Raw genomic sequence first — 20,598 nt, forward strand, 5'->3', positions numbered from 1 at the left:
GGTCGGACATAAATTTAGTCCGTTTCGCAATCAAAGAGTGTATTTTTATTTTGTGTATTTTTTTAAAACGAAAATAATAATTTTTGCGGTAATTAAATATTCCTTTAATGATATATATTAAAAAAAATTATTAGTCATGGCAAAAGGAAAATGGTGCTCAAAGGAAAAAAGAAGTCTGATCTTGAAAATCAAGACAAAAGGGCGACAATTTTAAGTTGTTAGAATGCTCCAGGAAGCTGGTTTATAATGCCCTTCGTCATTTCAAAAAGGTTGGAGTGATTTAAAACGTTAAACAAAACCAACGGTCCAGAAAGACAACTACAAATGAAGATAGAATTATTTATAGGTTATCGACCAAGGATCCGTTTAAGACCTCCAGTAGCCATTCGAAGGGAACTATGGAGTAAATGTTTCCTCAAGAACAATAAGACGCCGATTAAATAAAAACAATCTACGTGGTTACGTTGCTCAGAGAAAACCGCTTGTATCAAACAAATCTGAAATCTAAGTTACAGTTTGCCAAAGCTCACCTAGACAAACCAATTAGTTTTTTGAAAAACGTGTTTAGGAGCGATGAATCCAAATTCTACCGGTTTGGATCGGATGGGAAAAATATGTATAGCGTCCAAAAAACAGGGAATATGATCCAAAGTACACCATTAAGACGGTGTAACACGGCGGAGGCAACGTTATGGTGTGGGCTGCTTTTTCACGGCACGGCCGGCGCGGCGCGGCGTTGGCCCCATCGTAAAAATTAACACCAAAATGGACCAGAACGTGTACAGACATATCCTGTTGGATCATATGATATCCTACGCAGAAGACAATTTGCCGTTATTATGGTGGTTCATGCACGACAACAACCCTAAACACACTTCAAAGTTAGTAAAGTGTGCCTTAGAGGTGAATAAAAACGACCTTTTGAAGTAGCCAGCACATTCACCCGATCTTAACCCGATCGACAATTTGTGGAATGATGTTGAACATCACATTGAGCAAAAAAAACCAACCAATTTATCACAATTGCGGCAGGAGATTCAAAATGCTTGGTATGCAATTCCAAAGTCAGGATGTGAGGCTTTGGTTGAAAATTTGCCAAGAAGAATTGCTTCTGTACTGCAAAATTCAGGGTTCCCTACGAAATACTAAGAAAAACTTACAATTGATAACGGTAAGTAAAATTTTATTAAGAAACTGTTGAATGTGCTTAATCCGTGTCCAGGGGAAAAATTGATGTTTCTACAATCCATACTTTTTTCTTCTTAAAAATGTTAAACATATTTGATAAAGTACTATGAAAACATAGTGCTTTGTATATGTAATGTTAATAAAATATAACTGATTTCATAACAAGAATAAAAAATTGAAAATTAAATGGTTTTTATTTTCTTTAACAAGTGTGCTAAATTCTTGTCCACTACTGTAGGTTTTGTTTCGGATTTAGTGCAGCAGATCTATTGCTTAAGGAGAGTAGTAGTAGGCAGCACTGCTGACATTATGCTAGCTTAGTATACCCATGCATTTAGGTAAGAGGGAAGTTAAAAAATGGCAGAGAATTGATGGTCGCGTTCTTAATGTATTCCAAATTTCGAATTTTCTAGTTATGGACAACGAGAGCTGCTTCAAGTGAAACTAAAGGGTGATTCTTAGCTACTTTCTTTTTGGCAACACTGGTTTAAACAGTTGACGCACGATTCGAGTTTTGTTTCACTGTCAAACATCTTCAGTTTGGTCTATAATTTAACTTTGAATCGTCTTACAAACGAACAAAGCTTGCATATTATTGAATTTTATTATCAAAATACGTGCGCTGTCGCGCGCTTCGCGTTTCTTTACCGAAAAATAGTGTTCAGCGATAAAGCTAATTTTTGGATCAATGGGTACGTAAATAAGCAGAATTGTCGATTTTGCAGTGCATATCAACCAGAAGCATTGCAAGAGCAAGCAATGCATCCAGAAAAAGTCATAATGTGGTGCGGTTTATGGGCTGGTGGCATCATTCTTCAAAGATGATGGGATTCGTAACGTAACTGTGAATGGTGAGCGCTACCGCTACTGTTTTTTGCCCAAAATGGAAGACCTTGGCTTACATAACATGTGGTTCCAACAAGACGTTTCCACATGCCACACAGCACGCGCAACAATGGACTTATTGAAAGGCGAGTGCGGTGAACGTTTTATTTCACATTCGGGACCCGTCAGGGCTATGTTCAATCTCATGTCTATACAGACAAGCCCGTTTCAATTGATGCATTCGAAGACAACATTGAAGCATTTATTCGTGAAATACCGGCTGAAATGTTGGAGAATATGTCAAAATGGGACTAAGCGGGCGGACCATTTGAGGCGAAGTCAAGGTCAACATTTGCATGAAATAATCTTTAAATATTATATTATATGACCGTACTATCGATTCCAATTAAAATTTTACGCGTTGTTTTGAATTGTATTTGTTTTTTTTTCTATAGCTTTTAAAAAATCACACTTTACTTATCTTAGGACAGAACAGTGTTAACGAGTGGCATAGACGCCAAAGTAAACCAAATGCAAACATGCTTAAGCTCATTTTGGTTCTTTCAAAAAAATGAATTGTAGCAAAATTGGTAGTTGAAATAGTTCGACGAGGAGACGAGTCACCAACAACAAAGGCCATGAGGATTCGAAAACCAATATAAAATACTGGACATTGAAGACTGTCTATTGAAAACAACCAGCGAGTTGCATGAAACTTAGTTGATTAGTTGAGCATAAGCAAGCCATCATCAACCAATGTGAGCATACCATTATGGCATTCAAATCCATAAAATACCAGAGAAATATTGATTCTACCGTGTTGTAAAATTAACAAACCGAATTATATTAACTAAATTGTGTCTTAGGTTGGCGGAACAATGATCCGAAAGTCTATCGGGTTAAATTTTGGGTCTTTATTGCCAACCACAAATTACAAGTAAAGGTAGAAAAATACACAAAACTCACTCAACAAAAAAAATATGGTTAGCTTCCTCTTTATCTCCTTTTCCTCTCTTCTCAATCAGACCTTCCTCAAAATGTGTATGTTTTTTTTTTTCAAAAACTAACTAAAAAAAACTAACACGATTCTTCTCTTTTGTTTTCTCCAAAAATGTTTCAATACTTCTTCTTTTCGACCTCACTCTTCTTAGCTTCTCTAAAAAAGTGCCATATTCATGGTGAACTTCTCTCATCCAAGCGGCCACGACAAGTATGCCATCCTACTCTGACCTTTTGTTATGATCTGGTTTTCTCTTTGGGTTTAACTGCGACACCCAGCTTTTTCGCTGGGGTGCATGCCGATTTCGAAAACCAGTCAAACCTTTGTGGTCTCTTTCACATTGGTGATTTGAACACCAACCTAAGCTTAATGGACGAGTTCAGTTCTTATCAATTTCAATTCAATTTCAATTTCTTTATTGTAAACAATACACTAAGACAATGTCTTTTATAGTATTTGTACTTTGGTTAAACAATTAAAGTGCTGTTTGATTCTATATACAATAAGATAATAAATACTTAGGCTGCTAAAAATATATTTTTTTTTTTTTTTTTAATAATACATATAAGATTTTTCCTCTCTTCTTCTTTCCTATTTTCCCCTTAACATCCTAGTTGTTCGAAAAATGTTTAAAAACCTCGGTCTTGAAACTTACTGCATCCGTTATCCTCTTAATGCTAACCGGCAAAGAGTTAAAAAGGCGAATGCTGTGAACGAAGAACAACCGTGAGGAATTTAGATATCTAAAAGATGGAATAACTAGATTATTTGTTCTTGACGATGTACAGAACTCAATTTTTTCATAAAGGTACTCAGGTGTTCTTGTGCGAATAATTCTGTGGAGAAAGATACAAATACGGAAATTTACGTATTCGACCATAGTGCACTTTAGAATTTTTTTGCTGAAAGCAGAGATATGATCATATCGGCGAATACCATAAACGTAGCGAGTCAAGTCATTAAGCGCCACACGTAGTTTGTATTCAGATAAAGAATCTAGTTTCGGATACACGACTTCAGAAAAGGAAATGATTGGTACGAGTAGAGTTCTCATAAGACGAAGTTTTGTTTCTTGAGGAGTAAAAGAATTAGATACCCATAGTTTTCTTAAAGTTCCGTAAATACGTGCAATGACATAATTTATATGGTCTCTGCAAGAGAGATCCCTAGAGATTTTGAATCCAAGACTGGTCACAGAATCTACAAAACTAACGCCACTATTCAAAGTAATCGAAGGTAGATCTCTATGGTTGTATGTCTTCTTAGAAATTAGTAGGGCTTGACTTTTATTGGGATTGAGCACTAGACCATTTTCCTTAGCCCAGTTAGAAATTCTCTCAAGATCTTCATTAACGCGAAAGACAAGATCCTCCATTAAACCGATTCTACGTGAGAGATAAATTTGTATATCATCTGCATATAGATGAAAAGAGACGTGCTCACAAACCGAAGGCAAATCGTTGATAAAGGCACAAAACAAAATTGGCCCCAGAATAGAGCCTTGTGGCACGCCCATCTTCAAGTACGTATGTGCTGAAAAATTGTTTCCAATACATACACGCTGAGTTCTGTTATACAAATAACTACCAATGAGACGAACAGCTGAATTCGAAAAACCAAAGTAGTGCTCAAGTTTTTGACAAAGAACTCGATGATCAACTTTGTCAAAAGCCTTCGAGAAGTCCAATAGGCACAGTACTGAGATATCGTCTTTATCGTATTCGAGTCTTATATCCTCTAAGATCTTTACCATTGCTGTAGAGCAGGAATGGTTAGCTCTAAATCCAGATTGGTATGGAGACAGCAATCTTTTGGACGTAAAATGGTCAATAATTTGTTTAGTAAGGATTTTTTCGAGAACTTTGGACATGCAAGGTAAAATGCTTACTGGCCGGTAGTCGGCTAGTTCGGAAGGTGTGGGCTTTTTCGGAACGGGAGTTATCCTGGCTGCTTTCCACGCAATAGGAAACGTAGAAGTGACAATACAGTGATTAAAAACATGAGTGAGAGCGTTAATCAAGCAGGGTAGGACAAGTTTCATAAATCTTAGCGGAATACCGTCTTCGCCTATAGCTTCGGACCTCAAGGATTTAAAAGTTCGTATAATTTCGTATATAAAGTAAGCCAGCCTTGGGCTCAAAGCTAGTAGCTAATTGATTTGTTTGAGTAAACTGATTGTTGAGGTCATTAGGATCAAGTTCACACTTAGAAATTGGCTTTTTACCAATACCAATGTCACGAAGATTTTTCCAGAGCTGTTTAGAAGAAAGATTTGTATTGAGTTTCGAGGCGAAAAAGTTACGTTTGGCGCAACGGGTAATGAGAGTTGCCTGATTATGAAAGTAGCAGTATTGCCGCCAAGTTGTAGGATTTGGAGAAAGCCGCCACTTGAGGTAGTATTTTCTGCGACTTTTAATCGCATTCTTTACTTCAAAGTTGTACCATGGACATTTCTCGTTTTGAATTCTTACCGTTTTTAGAGGAACATGCGTTTCGAACAATCTCTTCACATGGTTGTAAATGAAGTTAAGTTTGTTATCTACATGCACTAAATTGTAACAATCACTCCAGGCCACGCTGCTGGCATCAATATAAAAAGCTTCTACATCGAGGGCTTTAAAATTTCTAAAAGTAAATGTGGAAGGAACTTGGGAATGAGAGAAATCAATACCATAAGTACAAAAAACTAAGTCGTGGTCTGATATTCCATCAAAACATAATTGATCATTGAGAATAATGTTTGTTGGTTCAGATACAATAATGAGGTCAAGTAGGCTTGGGGAACAATTTGGAGCGTATCTAGTTGGGTATTTATTGATAACATTAAGACCTGAACCAGCAATAGCGTCAAGAAGTTGAAATGAAGTAGAGTCCCTTTTAAGTAGATCAACATTGAAGTCACCACAGACAATTATGTGTTCATATGATATAATGAAAGATTCTAGTGCTGTGAAGAAAGGAGTGAATGAACAGGTTCTTTTAGGGTTGTAGACACATGCTAACAAACATTTTGTATTCGAATCAGAGATTTCTACTATAATGAATTCTATGCCATTATTATCTGACCTAGATAATATTTTACATTTTAGACTCGATCTACAATAAATTGCAACACCACCAAAATTGGTGTGTCTGAGTTTAGATTCGGGTCGATATCATTAAGAATTAAGTTCCGGGAAGACAATTTACGAAAATCAGAAAGTGCTTTTATGGTTTTAATTTTGTCGGTTGCACTAAGGAATTTAATTATTATGACGGAGTTGGTTTTTACTTTTGATCTGAATATTGCAGAAATATGCGGAGGTTGGTAATTAATGCAATGACAAATTAAGTTGAAAGTGTTTTTAAGTTGTTCATTCGGAGTGTACGGTATGCCTATTAGGATAGCATCAGCTGCAATGTTATTGATCGCGATTGTTTGGAGTTGTAGTTTTAAGCTGCCTATTTCTGTATGTATGTGCTCAGTTTCGTTGTCATCTATTGAAGCAAGTTGGAGACGGTCAACATTTGATGCGGTGTTGTTTACTTTCTCTCGAATCTCAACTATTTCTGTGCAGTTATTCTCGAGTTGTTTTACCCGCTCTTCCAAGTTTATAAGATCGCGAGATAATTTGTCAATTTTGTTGGACATATTTGTTTCAATATTATCCATTCGACTGGTTAAATTTAATTCAAGAGTGGATAATCTACCCAGTATGGACTCACCTTGTTCTTTTAATTTTAAAAGAAGTTCAGTTTGAGAAGGCAAGTTTGGCTGATCAAGAAGAGAGTCAGTGACGACATTCACATTATTTACTGGGATGACAACAGCAGGAGCAGAAGCAGCAGAAACGGCGGAGGCGACGGTGATTGAATTTGCAGAGGGAGAAGAGCAAATATTGACCCCACCAGGAGGTTTATTGGTGGTATTGGTGGACTTTTGTGCGGGAGAATTTTTACTGTCACTTTTGTTTACATGAGATGGTGAGTTTTTCATTATGTGAGAATTAGTTGGATTACTCTTAATTAAAGGGCTAAAGAGTTGTGGTTTTTTTGAGCGGGTTTTATTAAATTGATCCATTGTCAAAGGTTTAGTCTGAAAATTTTTTATTTTGTTTTTCGTAATTTTTGTAATTAGTTATGAAAAACACTTTTTATTCAAATATTTATTTGAGTCAACAAAAAAAAACACTGTTTTCAGATATATCTCGCACGTATTTTAAAACTCAAAAAGCACAGTTGGGGTTATTAAAATCTTAGGCAGCAAATTATTTGACGTCTGTTCTCTACCACATGTTTCTATGCGAAGACATAGAATCCATCGAATCCAATTGGTCTAAAAAGTAAACAAACCATTTTTGAGAGTTCGCGAATAAAATCCCCCAGCCCAAACCGACCCAGTTTAATAACTTGAGGAAAGCGTTCTGGTAATTAGGAACCTTGGCATTTTTCAACTAAGATTGGGAGGCAGAATCCGATAGTTCGCAATTTAGACTATAAACCCTTAGACTTCCGTGCAGACAATTTTAGGAGAAGGGAAAAACACATCGCAAGGTGACCTTACTTAGTATTCCATAACTTTACGCATTAAGCCATACTAATTTTAGGTTGGTGTGCAAATTATAGAAAGGATGCACACTTTCGTTTTCTACTTGTGTGGACCACCTGTCACACACTCAATAGACCGTCTTCGTAACTCATCCGTCACACAATTATGTATTTTGCGACCGCCCGTCACAAATTTCTAAAGTGAATGAAAATATGGACCCTCTGTCACACAACCGCATTACTACTGAAATCTATTTTGTTTGCTTTTCCAAAATACAATAAGAGCGGGTCACTGACTAAAAGGATATGAGATAGGCTAGTGAAACTTGTTGTGGTAAATTTTACCCATCTCTTGTGCAATACAAAAGAAGGATTGATTTTTTAGTCTAAAAACATATTCAAAACAAAATCGAGGGGTTAAATTCTCCCAATTCTATAGCTGAGCTGCGTAAGTTTATTTCGCGATCGGATTGATTTGTTTTTTGAACATTTTAAAATATGTTGAAATGTCAATTGTATTTTTAAGACAATCGATTAAAAGTGACTTAGAGAGTGACTTTAAAGACCTTAAATTGCAGACATTTTATCTAGGGCTCAATCCCTTTTCATTGTTGTAAGATTAAAGGGAAAGGCATTTTGGTGATCTGGATATTTTGTAATGATACGTTGCTCTACAGTTACTGCAAAACTATTGGACTGTGTGACATACATCATGGTTTATGGTAACAGCAACAAATAACCACCAAGTTAAAACATATCTCGTGCGACCCAAAAGGAAGCTCAACTTAGGACTCGAATGGCTTCGTTTGATTATACTCAACTTGGATAGGATCATCGCTGACAAACCAGAAATTGACGTCAACACAATTCAAGCATCAGCACAAATTGAACGATGTACAGCTTTAAGACATACAAAAAGAAGCTTACACATAGACAAAGAAGCTTACACCATTATTTATGGTATCCGCAAATTTTATCCACAAGAATATATCGCACATATTTTTTTCACACAAATATTTGTTATCTCTTTCGGCAACTTGAAGGCAAGATCAAAGATAATGCCAACTCAGGTGCTGTGTCTAGGCTACACTTCCAAGACATAAGCCATATTAGTTGATATAACTGAGAATGCGTGCCTGAAAAACTAACCAATTCCTGTATCCGAATTGAGTAATGGAACGGAAAAGGATAATGAAATACATATTCTGTATGAAAGTCTAAAACACGATCGTAGATGTGAGGCTACACATCGTACATATTTCATATTTATATTTCACAAAGTTATGAACAAACTTGTCATATTTTCATCTCTCGTTTAAAACGATCAATTTTACTTTAGCGTCCATAGACACCACACTTCTGTTCACACTGGTGTGGAAATGTGTGCGTTGGAGCGGGTACCGATTTTCGGTAATTTTGATTTTTCTGTGTCGATGTCTCGACCGGTGTGTTGTGTATGAGGATGCGCACTTTTACTGATGAGTTGCTCTGAATCGTTGTTCAGTGCAGTAAGTCGCAAGTTGTTCCAACAAAAGCTTCATGCTTTAACGTCAGCCATTCTGATTTTTCCTCTGGTGTGTCGTTTGTGCATAGAGGAAATATATTATTTAGAGCCCCGACCGGTACCCGTCCTGCCTGAAACATCCTCAAATTCCATTTGAGGTGAACTCGCGTCCTCCTAATAAGGAATCCTATGTGCTGGCAGTACGTTTTATGCCGCCAAAGAGATCTAAATCATCGTGGATTGTTAGTGGTGTTCTGCAGGAGGTGAAATCAGACTGGTTGATGCTTGATAAACAATCTTTGTGATACAACATTTAAATGGAATTAAAATCCGTTTTGGATTTTAAATAAATTTACTTCTGGTGGTAATATCTGTCCTTGATGTAGTAGGTGTTTTTTTCAGAACCATCTAAGAACAGCCATCGGAATCTTCATCATCGTCCTTTTCGCTTCTTTACATCTTCGAGTATGATTTTATCCTTTTTCTCTGTGATCTCTTCAAGACCTCTACTGCGCCTACGCCAACGTGTACACTTTCCTGAGATGTGTTTCAGCTCCCTCCAATTCGTGCCTAGTGACGCTGTTTTCACCTCGACTGTCATGTGCTTCTCGATCGTGCAGCACTTCTTCCTTCTTGTGTGAGTGGATTCCACTGCATTGCTTGGCCTGCAATGCAGGTGTTACCTTTTTGAAACGGTAGTCCAATCCATTGACACTTACGTCTTCGTATTAAAGATTCTATAGGTTCCTGACCTGTCCTTCTAAAAAGGACCTCATTTGATATGCGGTTTGACCAGAAAATCCTTAAGATGTTACGAAGACATCTATTCACGAATGCTTGCAGCTTTCTTGTTATGGCTGAAGTAACCTTCCAAGTGCTGCACCCATAAAGAAGCACATGTTCGACATTTGTGCGATACAGTCTTAGCTTTGTTCTTAAGCTGATAGAGTTATTTCTCCAAATTTTTGACAGCATACCGAACGTCGCTTTTGCTTTGCCCATGCGGCAGATGACGTCTTTTTCTGTTCCGCCTCGATGGAAATAATGCTTTTACGGTACCGTGCATCAGCTCTCCACTTTTTCCACCGTTTGCGATAAAATATTTATGAGAATGGTCGGGTTCGGAAACTGATCATTTTAGTTTTGTCGGAATCAATTTTCAGCCCCATAACTTATGCTTCTCTCTCCGATCGATATTCAACACACTGTTCAACAATGATCCACAGGGTGTTGATATAATCAATACAGGAGGATCCAGAGCGGAATCCTTTGGTGTTCTTAAGTGCTTTAGTTGCGGCAACGATCTCAAGCTTAATGGGAGGTACGGTGCGGATTCGGGGATTAGTTTCTTCAGGCGCTTTAGACGGTATCGGTTGCGCGTTGTTTGCAAACGCTCGAGGAAAAGTGTTCTTTCCACCATGATGTAGTTGAGCTTGTCGCGGCGCACAATGCTGTGAACCTCTTTTTTTCATGCGATACAAGAACTCCAGCTCGTTTCTTTCTTCCCCTTGTGCAGCAATTATTCGAGCCCTTAACTGTTTTTGTTCGTTGATCCTTGCCCAAGATTCTTCTGAAAGCAAAATGTTGTTGCTTCTTTCTTTTCGACCGACTATTCTGTCAGCACTTGAAATGAAAACATTTTTCACAGTGTTCGATGTGTCATGTACTGTGCTTCTAATTGTTCTCATTTTGTGTGACAGCTGGTCCCTAAATTGTTGGCGGGTCGTGAGTCCTTCAGTCTGGCGATGTTGAATTTTGGGGCTCGTGTTATTCCGTTGGATCTTCGAACTGTAGCTGTAAGAAATCTTAGGGTTGCTATCATTAAGTGGTGGTCACGGGCAAGTCCCATATCGGCCCCTCTTCTGTTTCGTACATCCAAGAGGCTGCTCCTAAGGCGTCGACTAATCGCGAAATAGTCAATTTGTTTGGAAGACACTTGCCTGTCCGTCGACACCCAGCTAATTTTATGACAGAGTTTGTGTTCAAACATAATGCCACCAATCACAATGAAAGGATCGCTCCAGCGATCACTTAATTAATTGCCTCAAACCTCAAAACAATTAATAGAACATTTAACCTGCTTCGATGTTTAATATCCATATTCCCATCGCATTACATTTCATGATCAGCTATAGCAAAGCCAAAGCACAAACAATACAACACTCATATTTCCGTTGGCACACTCAGTACATTGTGCATTTAGCTATAAATAAATGCTCATATAGTTCAACTAGCACCTTCAGTGCACAAGCTATATAATATGACACCAAATATACAACAACTCGTTCAGTGATTGAAGAAAAACAAACATAATTAAGGGTCGCTGACTTATGGTAGTAAAATATGCATCATAAGCAAGCTAGCCCAAAACACTTGAAGTGCATGGCTATTATGCTGATGCTACATTTTATGGGAATTCTTATTGAATATCGAAGTATTGTTGAATACCAAAAAAAGGCATTATTTTATTGACAAATTTTGTATAAAAAGAGAAGATTAAAATTAAAAGACTCACTTCTTATTCTACATTCAAAGATTGTGTTTTACTTAATTTAGCAACTCGCTGGAGTCAAACCAATTTTTGATAGAATTATAGTGATATAGACGCCCTAAAGAGCTACTCGCTTTTGGGTCAAGGTTACTACAAGGCTACTCGCCGGACCACGTCTATATTACTAAGACTAAAAAATAATTACTACAAGCGTTATCCAGCCACAGACTTTGCATGGCGATCTTGCCAGTCTAAAAGACTAAGAAGAAGACTGAGCGAAGCTGACAAGAAGATCTGCTCGAGCACCGAAAAGACAACCTGTGCTGCAGATTTAATAACTTTCAACTGGTCAGAGGCATTTACACCATTGACATCGTCGACGATATCTACAACCAACACATTCCGTCAGGCTGTTCCTAAGATGCTGAAAGAAGAAGACGTTGGTGCATTCTACAATGGCCTGGTGCCATTGTGGTGCAGACAGATCCCATACACCATGATGAAGTTCGCTTGCTTCGAAAGGACAGTTGAGTTACTTTACAGTCACGTTGTTCCAAAACCACGTCAAGACTGCACCAAGGGTGAACAATTGGTTGTCACATTCGCTGCCGGTTACATTGCTGGTGTCTTCTGCGCCATCGTCTCCCATCCAGCCGATGTTGTTGTATCCAAACTCAACCAAGCCAAGGGTTCATCTACCTTCGATGTTGCCAAAAGTCTTGGTTTCATGGGAATGTGGAACGGTTTGGTTGCTCATATTATTATGATCGGTACATTGACTGCCCTGCAATGGTTCATCTATGATGGTGTCAAGGTAGCTTTGACCCTCCCACGTTCACCACCACCAGAGATGCCAGAATCCCTCAAGGCTAATATGCCCAAGAGCAAGTAAATTTGAAGGAAAAATCAGTGCATAGGTAAATTATAATTATGAACAAACATATTAACGAGAACTGGCGTTGCAAAAGTCAGTGAACCTCTTACCATTATCATTTCAATTGCCGACTCCGTGAACATCCATGCCTGAATTATTCTGCAAATTATTACCATCCGATAAATCCGACGAGTTCCAGGCCGATGAACGTAACTCATCTTTCGAGTACATCTTCGAGATTTTGGAATCTCCTGATTAGACTCAAGCTTTGATGCAAAATTTTCTTCAATTATATTTTTGAAAGAAAAATATGTATCAATTACATTTGTTTGTTTTGTTTTCATTTTCGCTGTCAATATACTTACCTCGTTGTTTATCTGTCATAACTGGGACCAACACAAATTGGGCGCGTCTATACTTTATTGACGATTTTTTCTGTTTTCAGCAAACATTATCATCAAAATCACAGACTAAGAAGGTATGCCAAAATCAGAAAAATAATCTTTTTAGCAGATTTGGCACTGAAAAGGAATCACTTAATCAATTTTTCTTAAATTATTGCTTTAGTCTTTCAATTTTTGAATTCAATGGATCATTTTTATTAATGGCTGAGTTCACCACATAGAAACATCCGTCCCGATTTCTGTTTATGTTTCTTTGTTTTTATTATTGAAAATTTAAGTAATAGCACTTCAACCGCTTTCAAGGTATTGAAAAGAGGTTCTTAAGAGTTCAGAACCATAAAATAGATACAAATAGCCCGTTGTGAGCTGTACAATAGTAAAAAAATGTAAACATATCAATTTAAGAGCGTTTTTTTGGAGAAACGTTGACTCATAAATAAGAATAGCAGTTTCCTTACTCTATTGCATTGTATTTACTTTGATACAAGTTGGGTTAATAAGGCTGCAATTTTCAACCACATGAGACATGAAAAACTATGCTCTTCATGTACGCGTCCTGATGGACATATTTAATGTCCATCTCTGGACAGGACGTGAAATATTACCAGACAAGCAGGTGAATTGTGTACAAAGTTGGAAGTACATCGGTATAAACATACAAATGGTCAACAACCACAATCTGAAGAAACAACCGCAATAAATAATTGTGTCCAATCTAGATATAAAAACATTACTGCTATACGAGTACAAATGCTCGATGTAGCCTTTACTGAGTTCTTCTTCTGTGACTGCGATACAATTGGATACTTTGTAGCCATCATCATCATTCAGTGGATATTATTTTTTTCCTTTTTTGGTTGGTTTGGTTGGTCGTCCTGCGATGCATGGAGCATGGTCCTCCTTGTACGTATGTGAATGACCATTGTATTCATAAAATAGCTCTGCTGTGCTGCAAAAGGTTGGGATAAGTGATAAGGATAACATTTGCCATTCACGACATAAGCTGCCACTATACACCATACACTAGGATAGTAACAGGGTCCCGGGGAAGGGGCAGGGGTAGGCCAAGTGTATTTAGGAATCCTGCGAATAAATATTATCGTCACAGCTTCAATCACGAACACGATATTTTGTGTTAAACACAGTTCACGGGCATTTGTTACAGTTGCACTAGAACGTGCATAGTGACAAATGTGCGGTTATATGATACCTGAAAATGCAAATACATATTTATGTACGAAATTGCAAAACGACTGGAACTGAAACTGAAAGGAAGATAATTGGAACTAAAAGTATTTCCAAATGGCACGCGATTTTGGTATTAGTGTGTGCGAAAGGATATGATTCGACTGTTGTTATTGAGTGTGCTTGAGTTACCTTCTCCACAAAGGATTTAATAATTATGTAGGCAGGTTTATTTTGAAAGAAAAAGTGATTTGTTGAAAATGTAAAGCGGCAATGTATATTCTATATGTCTGTTTTAAATTCAGGGCTAAATGTTTTTATTTTGTTTTGTTTATTTGCTAAATTATCTGGAAAACAGTGGAACAATAAATCATAAACAATTGAATGACTAACATTGTTAAAATTATTTGCATATATAGCTTTCATATAAAGCATACAATGCACTGGCAAGGCCGGTGTAAGAAACCTTTTACATGAATCGATTTGTAATTTGAAGCCATCGAACCTGTCCTAAATGGTCTTAAATCTTTATGTACCCATTTTGAATATTTCATCTCCTTCGAACAATTTCAAACTCCAGTGGGAAATATCTAGGGTTTATTACCGATCCCAAACTAATCTGGCAAGTAAACATTGAAGGATGGGTTAAGAAGGCCTACATAACCTCTTACGACTGTAGAAAAACTTTTGGTACAATGTGCGGAATTCAATTGTCCTATTTTGTCTAATGGATCCACTGTGTGGTGGTCTGCGCTTGGCAAGAAACAAAACTTCCGGAACATAAGAAGGTTTAAAAAATAGCTAGGGGCCGCTCGATCCTGACCAACAGATGCCTTAGTTGTTATTTTTCACATCCAGCCCTCTAGGCTTATAGAATCAAGCTGTTGGTTTTGCAGACGGATTCTTACTACAGACACCGACTACGGCACCCCTGCCTTGAATCTCAGCAAAGTCATCTTTTCTGCCAGAAACGATTGGGAAGATATCCAGCCTCAACATCAGTCCAAGTCACTATTATTTTGGTTTTTGGTCATGGTTTCATTGATGGAAATGATCGACTGATAAGTTTGCCTGGCAAGGGTTGGCCCTTTATAGCTATTTTGTGTAGGGGAAATATTCCTCTCGGAACTATGAAAATCAAAATTTTCTCAATTTTTCGGACGGAACCAAACCGAAAGTGGAACAGTCTAATGGAGAGTTCCATAGCCAGGAAGATATGGCCTACCTCGTTAATTGGTCAAACAGCTCATCTGTCCATAACCTAGCCCAAAACGTAACTATTAAAAAATAAATTAGATGGCGCAACAGTACGTTGAGAACTAGATTCTAGCGAATTGCGACTCTCAACCATTCCTTTGTACGAGTAATGTTGTCAGGAATGGAGGGGACCTAGAGTTTTGAGCTGAATCCAAACAGCTTATTTTAAAAAAGCACTTTTAACAAGAATTACTCTTGGAGAATTTATAAAATTTGCACAGGAATTGATCGAACTCAGACCTCTAGCATGAAAGTCTAACGCACCAAAATCATGCCACATTACTGCTGCTATAGCAGTTTCAGGAACGCATCTTAACACCCTAAAAGAACTCTTACAAAATGACAATTCTTTGGGCTGATCGGTGTGGCCTGGTTGTTAACCCACACAAAACCGATCTGGTCTTATTTTCGAGGAGATACAAAATTACATTTGTTAAAGAAATCCTATTAAAAATTTCAGACGAGGCTAAGTACCTGGATCTTGTCTTAGATAAAAACTAAATTTTAATCAAACCGTACAGGAAAGAGTCAAAAAAGCTACTGTAGCTCTCTGGTTCTTTCAGACCAGGAAAGTCAACTATCGACCAAATATTCACTCTATGGTAGATCTTGGAAAAAACCCAGGAGCTTCAATTCGATACCCACCATCTCTTTATCGATTTTAAAACCGCGTATGACAGCATCTATAGGGATTAGCTCTACCGAGCAATGTCTAGTTTTGGCATCCCTGTCAAACTTATCCGTTTGTTCAGAATGACGATGAAGACTGCACGCTGCTCTATCAAGGTCGGAAAAGATCTTACCGATGCATTTGATGTCAAAAAAGGTTTTAGACAAGGCGATGCACTGTCATGCGACTTCTTCAACATCGTGCTGGAAAGAATTGTGCAAAACCCAACCGTCACCAGAGGCACAATCTTCCAAAGGTCCACCCAATTACTCGGATACGCAGATGATATTGACATAATTGGAAGATCAAAGCGTGATGTCAGTGGAGAGTTTTCGCGCATTGCGACGGAAGCGAAAAAGATGGGTTTAGTGGTCAATGAGGGCAAGACCAAGTATATGCTGTCATCAAAAAAAGGCACTGAACGACGACGTCTTGGACAAAACGTCACCATGGACAGCTGTAACTTTGAGGTAGTTAAGGACTTTGTCTACCTAGGCACCGCTATTAATGCAGACAACGACACCAGCGCTGAAATCAAACGAAGAATAACTCTTGCAAATCGCTGCTTCTTTGGACTTAAAAGTCAATTGAGAAGTATAATCCTCTCGAGCATGTAAAATCACCACCTATAAGACACTCATCATCCCGGTTCTCATCTATGGCGCTGAGGCCAGGACCCTGTCAAAGAAAGATGAGAGCGTCTTAGGATGCTTCGAGAGAAAGGGTGATTTTTGGTCCCGTACGCATAGATGGAGAATGGAGGATAAGATATAACGACGAACTGTACGGGCTGTACAGCGACACTGACCTAGTTAGCAGAATTAAAGTCTAACGGCTTAGATGGCTAGGTCATGTAGAGCGGATGGACATCAACGCTCACGCCCGGAAGCTCTTCGAATCCAATCCCGAGGGACGGCGCAGACCACGACTCAGGTGGCGCACCCAGGTGGGAGAGGACCTCAACCAACTTGGCGTGCGAAACTGGAGACAGCTAGCTAGGGACCGAGAACAACAAGCGTCTCCAGCCAGCTCTCTTTTCTTGCAAAAAAGCTATTGGTAATGAATGGGGCTTACAACCCAGAATCAAGCATTGGCTATACACATCGGTAAACAGACCGATTTAACTGTACGGTGTGGCAACATGGTAGACTGCTTTAGAGAAAGGTATAAACATATGTGGATCGCTTCGAACAACCCCATCTGCGGCACTGGACGTCTTACTCTACCTAACACCTCTTGACATTTTTAGCAAACAATAGCAGCAAGCTCTGCTATTCCCCTCAAAGTTTCGTCGCAGTAGACTTACATAAGAACATTGGGCACTCCGTAATTCTTAGGTATTTAGAATCAATTCTAAAGCACACTGACTACACCATCCCCCAACTGCAATTCGCCAGAAATTTCCAGATTTCTATACCCCCCAGATCTTTTTGGGAGGATAGGACATTCCTGGAAGATGAGTCAATATATTTCTATACAGATGAATCAAAAAGAAAAGAAGGGGTTGGCTTAAAAAAAATGTGATATCGAAATCTGATATCCATATTTTCTCAGATAGCCAGGCCGCTATCAAATCTCTGGACTCTGTCTCTACAAACTCTATAACAGTTCATAACTGTCGATCATCTCTAATGGAGATGGCACAACAGTTTAATATTCACCTTTCCTGGGTGCCGGGCCATAGAGACATTCCGGGTAACTGTAAGGCAGATGAACTCGCCAGGAACGGTACAGTACAGTACTACAGCCCATCCTACCACGTTTGACACGTACTGGCATTCCAATCGCTACTTGTAAACTGCTGCTAATGCAAGACGCTGTGAGGAGGGCAGGCACCAGGTAAAACAACATTACCACGTGTCAAGTCACAAAAAACATCTGGCCAACACTGGATTTAAAACGTTCAAGGTGCTTGCTCTCTCTAAGCAGATCACATACAAGCTCGATAATAGGTGTCATAACCGGACACTGTCTAATAGGAAAGCACGCCACGAGACTAGGCGTATTCTCAAATGACTTTTGCAGAAGTTGTATGGACGAGGAAGAGGAGGAAACAGTTCTTCATATTCTCTGCACATGCCCTGCTCTGGCTCGAAAACGCAAGAATTACCTAGGAGAATTCTTCTTTAAAGATCTTAACGATCTTAATTCTATCAGCATAATTAGCCTCCCACGTTTCGTAAGGGACTCAAACTGTTTCCATTGAGCTTAGGAGGAAGCCTCAAGATTCATGTGGTATCACAATGGGCCATTAAACTGGCCTAAGTGTGTCCGTTTCCATCTTGGACATTCACTATAACCTTAGCAAACCTACTTCGGAACAAATAGCATTTCCACGAAACGAGCGAATTGCTACAACTTCGGTTTGGCCAAACAAATTGTTTCGAAACTCAATTCTCGAAAGGCAAAGTTCACGTTATACACAACCTAAGACCTAAACACTGGCTTGATGTTTACGGAATGGCAAAGGTGATTGAAATATGTTATGAGATTTTCTTCGTTATTTTTTTCGAAGCTATAGTTTTATTGGATGTTGGTAAGTTAATATATATAAAGTTTGTTTGTTTTGAAATAATGATTTTTCAAAAACTATGTTGGGGTTTGACATTTCTTTAAATGTATGACACTTTTTGATTAAATGTTCTTAGAAATTATTTATGTTAATTATTAACTTTTTTAGTGTAATCCATAATCGCGAATTAAAAGCCAATAACTTAACTGCCAATAGTTTCACACTTATTCAGCACTTAAAAATGGGATATACTTATTTTAAATATGTACTTTTTGTAGACAATTTGACAGCCGATAGAAACTAGTCTAACCTTGTTGCATGCTATCTGCCTTCAAGGTCCTATATGCTAGGGGCGAATGAAAGGGAACGTTCAATCCTGAATTGTACGAGGTCTATCAAGATTGGGATGTAATGCATGGAGCAAAAACACGACAACTAAATTGGTTTGATATACATCAAATAAATGGACAACATCATTCCAGCCAAAAACAAATCTTTTGATTCCAGGTTCGAGACGACCGAACATCCGATTCAGGAAAAAAGCGATTACTGGTGCAAGAGCTTTTGGTCTAAACGCAATCTCAGGTTGGGATTCTCCAGAGCAAAGAGCGCACCAAACTGTAACTTTTTGTAGATGTAAAGGCCTCGTTCATTAACAAACCCACTGAGTGAGAAAATTTCTTCGACATATCTAGGACGTTGTGAGTGGTCAGCTAGCTTCAGTTGTTGTGTAAGCTCTACTTTATATGGATGTATATAGGTGTACATTAAAATGCAAAGTAAGCCATAATATGCAGTAATACAGTCCTAATTCCTGAGAACGACACTAATATGTATGTTACAAATAGAAACGACCGCTTTGATACTTAACAACAGACTGATCTTTATTTCATAAGATAAGCTTAAGACTAGTTTGTGCATATAAGCACATTAATATTAGTAATACAAAATATGTGCTTTCATACAATACATAATAGACACATTCGCTTCTTCGGCAACACTTTCACTTACACAAGCAATATTTTCAATGGTACGAGTGAATCGATGGTGCACAGGACTTACAATATCTGTAACCAATCCAGTTTCTTCAAATTTCTTTACATTTTTGCCAATTTCTTGCGTAGTTGGACAATTATGTAAACAATGATCTCCTCTAAAAGCACGTTATTTGGCTGTGCCAGAATTACCATTTTTGTAGTAGGTTTTAACAATTTGGGCCTTGGGGTATAGTTTAACAATCCATTTTCGAAAATGTCAGTCTTTCAACTAAAAAAATTGTTTACCATCTTTGTTTGACAGATGGCGAATTCCCGCCCTATACTTTTGAACCCGCACAATGAATAACACCTTATATCACATATAGTTTATTTTCTGGATAAGAAGTAAACTTCATTGCCTACCTAATTTAATTAATTTGTGTAAGCCTTATAATCACCACAAAATCCTGTGCACCTACACGATCATAAAATATAGACGATATAGAAGGTACACATTATTTTCATAAATATATGTTTTACATAAATAATAAGACAAAAACAAACAAAATAATATATGCAGTCTAACTAATATGAATTTCGAACATATAAATTTAAATTAATTTCCTCAATTCCTCTTCAAAGACCCAAGAAAGCGAGAAAAAGTTTAGCAATCACTTTTCATCCACACAAAAGGGTTATACACCTACCTCTAGACCTATACTGTTCTGTCTATACGTCCTTTCTCAAATTTTCCTCGTCTTATCCTTAGGCGGTTCGTATTCATTTCCTGCTTAAAGTACGACATCCCAAATGGAAACATAACACACAAAAAATACGAAACAAAGCAAAACAAATGAGAAACTTAAGAAAAAAAATATGCTTTCCTCTATTTGGGCATTTAGCAGACCATTTTCACATCTTTATTCAAGAAAGTGTTCTACTTTTTACCCAGCAGCAGTAAAAAAGGACACAAGGACAGAAAAGAGTCTCGCACCTGGTTTACCTGTATAAGCAAGCATAGGTTGTATAAAATATATAAATAAACCAGGTGTTGTGCCTAACCTATAGCTCTTTACTTCCGCTTTACCTACCGGTTTTCTTATTCCTTGAAATGGGCTAAGAAAAAAATCACAAATAAGACATTTAGAAGATAGGTTAGGGCAGGTGTAGAGTAGAGGCCTTCA

General features: G+C 38.0%; 1 protein-coding gene across 1 annotated transcript; it reads left to right on the top strand.

Moving 5' to 3' along the window:
- Positions 1-11,932: 11,932 nt before the first annotated feature.
- On the top strand, positions 11,933-12,427 carry LOC129944922 (phosphate carrier protein, mitochondrial-like). Its single transcript, XM_056054583.1, has one exon. The coding sequence runs from the start codon at positions 11,957-11,959 to the stop codon at positions 12,425-12,427; it is 471 nt and encodes a 156-aa protein (XP_055910558.1). The 5' UTR covers positions 11,933-11,956.
- The last annotated feature ends 8,171 nt before the right edge of the window (positions 12,428-20,598 follow it).

Source organism: Eupeodes corollae, chromosome 1 (assembly GCF_945859685.1).
Source record: "Eupeodes corollae chromosome 1, idEupCoro1.1, whole genome shotgun sequence".
NCBI classification, from domain to species: Eukaryota; Metazoa; Arthropoda; class Insecta; order Diptera; family Syrphidae; genus Eupeodes; species Eupeodes corollae.

What these genes read in the sequence shown, in the direction of transcription:
- LOC129944922 (XM_056054583.1), top strand. Translation starts at nt 11,957, where the DNA reads ATGCTGAAAGAAGAAGACGTTGGTGCATTCTACAATGGCCTGGTGCCA.